General features: G+C 46.1%; 1 protein-coding gene across 1 annotated transcript; it reads right to left on the bottom strand.

Annotated features, from left to right (window-relative positions):
- Window positions 1-4,881: 4,881 nt before the first annotated feature.
- slc23a1 (solute carrier family 23 member 1) lies at window positions 4,882-7,383 on the bottom strand (the record flags this gene model as incomplete). The annotated part of the gene is given in 5 exon segments (XM_034236061.1): window positions 4,882-5,310; window positions 5,445-5,540; window positions 5,828-5,971; window positions 6,873-7,002; window positions 7,278-7,383. Coding segments are annotated over 5 exon segments (724 nt in total), but the record flags the coding sequence as incomplete, so codon positions are not given.
- Window positions 7,384-8,886: the final 1,503 nt, after the last annotated feature.

Below are 8,886 nucleotides of genomic sequence, written 5' to 3'. Positions count from 1 at the left end.
GAACCTTTCTTTTTAAAGATAGCTGCAGATTTTATTGCTCCACCTCTCACTTCTCTTTTTAACCTCTCCCTCAGCACTAACACAATTCCAAAAGTATGGAAGTCAGCGTATGTCCTGCCTTTGCTAAAAGGAGGGGAGGCCACCTTATTAAATAACTATAGACCAATCTCTAAGTTGTCAGTTCTGGCTAAGGTTCTTGAACGCCTAGTGAGTGAACAGGTAAAGGTGTTTTTATGTAACAATGACATCCTGTCTAAACATCAGTCAGGCTTCAGAAAGCAACACAGCACCATCACTACCACAATGAAACTGATGAATGATGTTACGAGTATCTTAGATAATAAGCAGAGTTGTGCAGCTGTATTTATTGACCTGTCCAAAGCGTTTGACACCGTCGATCATCGCATCTTAAAGCAGAGGCTACTCAGTATCGGCATATCCAGCCATGCAGTGGGTGGTTTGTGAACTACCTCTCTGAAAGGTCCCAATGTGTTCACTTTGATGGGCTGTCTTCTGAGTGGTTAAACATTGCTAATGGTGTTCCTCAAGGTTCTGTTTTAGGTCCACTTTTATTCTCCATATCAACAGTTTAGGTGAAAATGTGGATGAAGCTACTTTACATTTGTATGCGGATGATACCGTGATGTACTGTGCAGGTCCCTCCATTCAGGAGGCTGGTGTTAAATTACAGGCTGTTTTTAACATTATTCAGACTCAGAACTAAAGCTTCTTTTAAATGTGGATAAAACCAAGGTAATGCTCTTTTCTAAAGCTAAAAAGACACCAGAGCCTGTTTTAGATATTGTTACTATGCAAGGAATAAAACTCAAAGTGGTTACCTGTTACAGATACCTGGGTATCTGGCTTGATGATTGTCTCTCTTTTAAACTTCATATCAATAACCTGCTTAAAAAGCTGAGGGTTAGACTAGGTTTCTTCTACAGGAACAAGTCCTGTTTCTCTCTTGAGGCCAGGAAAAGGCTCTGTGACCTTTTGACCTGTGCTGGACTCTGGTGATCTGATCTATATGAATGCACCTGCCCATTGCCTGGTCAAGTTAGATGCTGCCTATCACAGCGCACTGAGATGTGTGACTAATTGTAAATCATTAACCCATCACTGTACCCTGTATGCAAGGGCTGGTTTGCTTTCACTAACTGTACGGAGGCTCAGTCACTGGTACATTTTTATATACAAAGTCATGTTAGGGAAACTTCCATCTTATATCTGCTCCCTGATCTCAGGGTGAATTGTAAGTGGCTACTGCCTGAGATCGCATGCTGTGGTTTTATTAAATGTGCCAACTGCTAGGACTGTCTTAGGGAAGACAGCTTTTAGATGCGCAGCTCCTCTGTCTTGGAATAGTCTGCAAATTAAATGGAAACTGAACAATCTGGTGCCACTAAATGTTTTTAAAGCTCGGTTGGATGCTACTCAATCGGAAGCTGTTGGTACCTGTTTATGTGGATCATTATGTAAATGATGCTGTATGATGTCCTTTTGTTGTTCTATTTATGTTTTTATGTTTCATGTGGAACTACTTGAGCAGGTCTCCCTTGAAAAAGAGATCAATGATCTCAATGGGATTTATTTGTATAAATAAAGGTTTGAAATGAAATGAAATGAAAGCAGGGAGGCATTGGAAACATGTCTTTAACTAGTGAATAACTGAACCCCACTGAACAGGGGTGAACAACGTTTTTTTCCCTGCCTACACTCAAACTGTGCGGTGTCTCACTCTTCCTCATTGACCGGTAGCACAAGGCTCTCACGCTGTCAGACTGTCTTTGTTGGACACTGAATAAAGAAAAACAGAGTGTTGGGTTAGATATATTACTCACGTCAACACAATGGCTATGTTACTTACAAATAGCATGTAATGCCAGGCACTTACCTTTCTACCACGTAGCATAACAGTGGCTATTAACAAGTCTAACTTTAGTTAACCATGCCCACTAACGTTTTAAACAATTAGGATCAGATAGAGTCCATAAAGTAAGACAAAAGTGTTGATTATAAATAACGAATTTGTACAACAAAAGCTTGCATTTGACATTAGCCTAAATTAGCATTAGCTAGTTAACTAGTCAATCCGTTTTGTAAACACCGGGGCCTTTTCTCATTTCTCTAACTCCCCTCCTCGACTCCTATCCTCGAGACTTAGTCCCGCCCACAGGAGATGCGAGCCGAGGAACCGAGGAGAGAGGAGGGGAGCCGAGGAGAGAGGAGAGGAAGCAGCAGGCGGTTAGAGAAATGAGAACTCCTCTCCTCTGAGCGGTCATTTTAAAGAGACGTCCATTAATGATGACAGGAGGCAGCAGCCCTCTGTCTGATGGACAGATGTGTTCATGACCACTTCTATATTTACTTTGATTCATTCACAGTGCGGTGTAATGAGACAATAACAGGCTGCAGATGAGGACACACACACACACACACACACACACACACACACACACACACACACACACACACACACACACACACACCACACACACACACACACACACACACACACACACACACACACACACACACACACACACACACACACATATGTATATATTTATATACATATACAATTTCAGAATCAAACAGAGCACTCTCATAATAACACTATCAGAGACTGGATATACATCCCGCATCTCCCCTCTCCCCTCTCTGGTCGCTACAATGAGGAAAATAAATTCCGGGTCAAAAGTTGTATTTACAAGTATTAAAAGTAAGCAGAGGACACCAAACCAACTGAGACCTGTCTGTCCGCTGCATCTACGCACACACTGTACCACACACACGCACCTACAGCTAACAGCCTAACAGCCGTTGTGTATTTTATTTTGTGAAGCACTAAATGCTCTTAGAAACATCTGGACTCATTGTTTGTAGATATCTACTAAACTAAAGCAAAGAGAGTCGGCCTGTTCTACTGAGTGATATATATTATACACACTGCTCTGCTTTCTGCACGGACCTCTCAGCTGTTCTCTCTGGAAACATCGCGTAACGATGAGAGCAGTTACTAAAATAATATCCAGGGGATGTATGCAGAGCTGTGATTGGCTGAGATCAGTCCGGCCGTGCGTCACGACTCTTTGAAACATCTCTGCCGTGGAGGACCCATCAGTGTCTCCTCGGTTATAGCTCCTCCAGTGAGCCTCCTCTCTCCTCTCTCCTCGGTTAGAGCTCCTCCAGAGAGCCTCCTCTCTCCTCTCTCCTCGGTTATAGCTCCTCCAGAGAGCCTCCTCGATGCTCGATGCTCGGTCCTCGAAGTGCATTTAGATAATTGAGATGTCCTTCAACATGGCGCGCTGAAATTCATTTCCGGGTCACTTCCGGAGGACCGAGGAGTCAAGGAGTCGAGGAGGGGGATTTGATGAAAAGGGCCCGGGTGTAGAACGTCACCATTGTTGTTGTTGTACCGGAAAAAGTTGGGCAGTACTACGCACAATGCGGAAGTAACTGTGCATGTAGCCTATTATGTCCCGTAATGTTCCACCACAAAAGCAAGCAACTGTCGGACTTACGCTCTACAAATACTCACAGTATGAAAACACGCTAAACACAAGTCAATCAATATCAACTCACCTTATGATTTGCATGGCTTTATCCTAGCTAACACCAGTGAGTGAATGACAATGTTTACAAATTGACAGCTGTATTTACGTTGCTCGTTGTAACGGCAAATGTGAACTCTGCTTTTTGCAAACAATGCGTCTTGTGATAACCTGTAACTATGACGAACATTTGATGACATTAAATCGATGCGGGAAGAAAATATGGTGGACCCCTCCCCCCTCTTTGTTTAAAACCTCTTAAGCCCCACGGCCGAAATCGCGTCATTTGCAGGAAACAACGTCTAAGGAACGTTAATATTTAATAAACTATGAATATTTGATATCCATATAACGGGAAAAAACTAATTTAACTGATCTTTTTTATTAAAAAAAACAAAAACAAAAACACAATGCTAACAGTGAGCCTCTGAATTAGCCCCGAGCGAAAAATGCTAACCTATTACTGCACCGATAATCACTCCTAGCTCCCTTATTACTTATCCTAGCTGCACATCCAACACATTGTTTATGATCGTAAAGACACAGAATCTAACGGTGCCCACCTCAACACTGAAAGATACAAACTTGCGACGTTATCAACAAAAACGTAAACAAGTGGCGCTAGGTAGCCTACAACGCTAACATGGCTTACCTTCGTGTTTGTCTGGTCTAAACTGGTCTTCAATGGCATTAAAACGATAACAACGATGGTGTAGTTAATCCATAGGTTAATCCAATGTGACTGCGTCCCCTTTGAAATGTTCTGATAATCCATGAGCAATAAAACTGCAATTCCGTTTTAAAATATCAGAGCAGGGATATTCCTACGCTCTGTGGCAAGATTGAATGCACAAAGAGACCACCTTTTTTTTAACATGAATGTGTGCGGGACGATTTCCCTTGGATTATATTGGCTCTAACGGCCAGAAAGAGATGTCACATGTCAAAATCGAAGAAGGGGGGCCAGAGATATGGAAAATCCACCCAAATGACCCCAGAAGTGTTTTTTTTGCTAAATCTGTCTAAAAAGGTCAGATTTCACTTGTTTTGCATCAATCTTGATACAGGGTACTTATTATATGTTGTACTTTGGATTCCTAAAGCTTTTAGTCTACCTTACCATCATCCAAGGTTAGTTTTCACTATAAGTACACAATTATTTTTGGACGGACACTATAATTTACAGTTTTTTACTGTTTTCAATCTGAATTTTCTTTAAAATAAAAAAACATCTATATTGATTCTGACATCCAACTCACAGGTTTATCATTACTTTGAGAACAAAGATTATTAATTTAACCCTTTTAGAAGGGAACATATGGTCATTTGTTCAGGGAATGTCATTTTCGAGCCTGAGACCTGAAAAACAGGCTCAGGGTTTAACAGGTTAAAATATTTCAACAGTAAAACATTTCAACAGTAAAACATTTCAACAGTAAAACATTTCAACAGTAAACAGGGTTAATCTGAGCCTTCATGTAACAGAGCCTCAAAGGTTGGACTCCTGCTCAGGACCAGGAGGGTTCATCTCCCCTCTCTCCCCCCCCCTCCCTCTTTCCCCGTTCCTGCCCCTCCTCCCCTTCTGATTGGTTGAAGCTGGCGGCTCTGAACCCCCTGAAGGACGGGCTGATGGGAAGCCAGCGGAGGAGGCGGGACCTTCTGATGGCGTCCATCATCAGAGGAAGGTCATAGGAGGAGGAGGAGGAGGAGGAGGAAGAGCATCGGCCCTGAACCAAGCCTCGCTCCTCCCGGGACCCTGCAACAACGAAGAAGAAAACACAAGTCAGTGTGTGTGTGTGTGTGTGTGTGTGTGTGTGTGTGCGTGTGTGTGTGTGTGTGTGTGTGGGTGTGAGGTGTGTGTGTGTGGGTGTGGGTGTGGGTGTGTGTTACCTGGTATTGTGTTGTCGAGACAAAAAGCCAGAAAACCTCCGACGAACATCTCTGTGGATAAGAGAACCGTCAGGATCTGATCCAGCTCTGCAACCCCTGAACACACACACACACACACACACACACACACACACACACACACACACACACACACACACCCACACACACACACACACACACACACACACACACACACACACACACACACACACACACACACACACACACACACACACACACACACACACACACACACACACACACACACACACACACACACACACACACACACACACACAAAGGTGGAGTTGGTATAATATATGTTTAAATATCAATAATATTGTCTATAGGTCTCTAACACACAAACACACACACACCCTCACCTGTGTGGATGGAGGAGGGGTGTGTGTGCAGGTACGCTGGCAGAGTCAGACCGAAGAACATCGAGAACCCGAGAACAAAAAGATTTCTGGACGAATTCAAATCCACCAGCTGCAGGTTAGAGAGCCCGACAGCTGTGATCATACCTGAGGAGACACGATGATGCCTTCACTAACACCTGGATCATGATGACATCACTAACACCTGGATCATGATGACCTCAGTAACACCTGGACAGGTGATCCTCAGTAACACCTGGACAGGTGACGCTCACTAACACCTGGACAGGTGCCCCTCACTAACACCTGGACAGGTGACCCTCAGTAACACCTGGACAGGTGACCCTCAGTAACACCTGGACAGGTGCCCCTCACTAACCCCTGGACATGTGCCCCTCACTAACACCTGGACAGGTGACCCTCACTAACACCTGGACAGGTGACCCTCACTAACACCTGGACAGGTGACCCTCAGTAACACCTGGACAGGTGACCCTCAGTAACACCTGGACAGGTGCCCCTCACTAACACCTGGACAGTGCCCTCACTAACACCTGGACAGGTGCCCCTCACTAACACCTGGACAGGTGACCCTCAGTAACACCTGGACAGGTGCCCCTCAGTAACACCTGGACAGGTGCCCCTCACTAACCCCTGGACATGTGCCCCTCACTAACACCTGGACAGGTGACCCTCACTAACACCTGGACAGGTGACCCTCACTAACACCTGGACAGGTGACCCTCAGTAACACCTGGACAGGTGACCCTCAGTAACACCTGGACAGGTGCCCCTCACTAACACCTGGACAGGTGCCCCTCACTAACACCTGGACAGGTGACCCTCACTAACACCTGGACAGGTGACCCTCACTAACACCTGGACAGGTGACCCTCAGTAACACTTGGACAGGTGACCCTCACTAACACCTGGACAGGTGACCCTCACTAACACCTGGACAGGTGACCCTCAGTAACACTTGGACAGGTGACCCTCACTAACACCTGGACAGGTGACCCTCAGTAACACCTGGACAGGTGCCTCTCACCGAACAGGGTGCAGAACATGCCCCCCAGGATGGGGTCCGGCAGCGAAGCGAACAGAGCGGTGAACTTCCCCACGGAGCCCAGCAGCAGCATGATGAAGGCTCCGTACTGCACCACCCGCCGGCTGCCCACCTGCACAGGTAACACGATACAATCAATACAAATACAATTCATATGAATAATAAAATGTATACCAACTATGTGCAATATATATATGCCGTTAATAACGGTGCTATATATACCTGGCTGCTAAATCTCAGAACTGTTACAGGATGTGTTTTTTGTAAATTGTGTAGTTTTTTACAATTGTTTAATCTTAAATGTTTGTGTATGCCTGCTTCTTAGTTAACATGAAACTGTCTTTGGCTCTTTCTGCTGTAACAAATGTACATTTCTGATTCCGTTACCTTGGTGATTCCCAGCACGCCTATATTTGGGCTGGAGGAGGTGGAGCCGTTTCCTGTCCCCAGCAGGCCGGCGATGACGCAGCACACGCCTTCAGTGAAGATCCCCCTGGAAACCATGACGAACATTTAGCTCCACCTTTTTAGTTTTTATTGTTGGTTTTAGGAGACTCACAAAGTGATGTCTTCTCCACATCACCATGAGTCCCCGGTGTGTCAGGAGACTCACTAAGTGATGTCTTCTCCACATCACCATGAGTCCCCGGTGTGTCAGGAGACTCACAAAGTGATGTCTTCTCCACATCACCATGAGTCCCCGGTGTGTCAGGAGACTCACTAAGTGATGTCTTCTCCACATCACCATGAGTCCCCGGTGTGTCAGGAGACTCACTAAGTGATGTCTTCTCCACATCACCATGAGTCCCCGGTGTGTCAGGAGACTCACTAAGTGATGTCTCCTCTACATCACCATGAGTCCCCGGTGTGTCCCCGGTGTGTCAGGAGACTCACTAAGTGATGTCTTCTCCACATCACCATGAGTCCCCGGTGTGTCAGGAGACTCACTAAGTGATGTCTTCTCCACATCACCATGAGTCCCCGGTGTGTCAGGAGACTCACTAAGTGATGTCTTCTCCACATCACCATGAGTCCCCGGTGTGTCAGGAGACTCACTAAGTGATGTCTCCTCTACATCACCATGAGTCCCCGGTGTGTCCCCGGTGTGTCAGGAGACTCACTAAGTGATGTCTTCTCCACATCACCATGAGTCCCCGGTGTGTCAGGAGACTCACTAAGTGATGTCTTCTCCACATCACCATGAGTCCCCGGTGTGTCAGGAGACTCACTAAGTGATGTCTTCTCCACATCACCATGAGTCCCCGGTGTGTCAGGAGACTCACTAAGTGATGTCTTCTCCACATCACCATGAGTCCCCGGTGTGTCAGGAGACTCACTAAGTGATGTCTCCTCTACATCACCATGAGTCCCCCGGTGTGTCCCCGGTGTGTCAGGAGACTCACTAAGTGATGTCTTCTCTACATCACCATGAGTCCCCGGTGTGTCAGGAGACTCACTAAGTGATGTCTTCTCCACATCACCATGAGTCCCCGGTGTGTCAGGAGACTCACTAAGTGATGTCTTCTCCACATCACCATGAGTCCCCGGTGTGTCCGGAGACTCACTAAGTGATGTCTTCTCCACATCACCATGAGTCCCCGATTGTGTCAGGAGACTCACTAAGTGATGTCTTCTCCACATCACCATGAGTCCCCGGTGTGTCAGGAGACTCACTAAGTGATGTCTCCTCTACATCACCATGAGTCCCCGGTGTGTCCCCGGTGTGTCAGGAGACTCACTAAGTGATGTCTCCTCTACATCACCATGTGTCCCCGGTGTGTCAGGAGACTCACTAAGTGATGTCTTCTCCACATCACCATGAGTCCCCGGTGTGTCAGGAGACTCACTAAGTGATGTCTTCTCCACATCACCATGAGTCCCCGGTGTGTCCCCGGTGTGTCAGGAGACTCACTAAGTGATGTCTCCTCTACATCACCATGTGTCCCCGGTGTGTCAGGAGACTCACTAAGTGATGTCTCCTCTACATCACCATGAG

This window comes from Gymnodraco acuticeps, unplaced genomic scaffold (assembly GCF_902827175.1).
Source record: "Gymnodraco acuticeps unplaced genomic scaffold, fGymAcu1.1, whole genome shotgun sequence".
NCBI classification, from domain to species: Eukaryota; Metazoa; Chordata; class Actinopteri; order Perciformes; family Bathydraconidae; genus Gymnodraco; species Gymnodraco acuticeps.
Note: the sequence above shows the minus strand (reverse complement) of the source record. Positions and strands in the feature narration are given on the sequence as shown.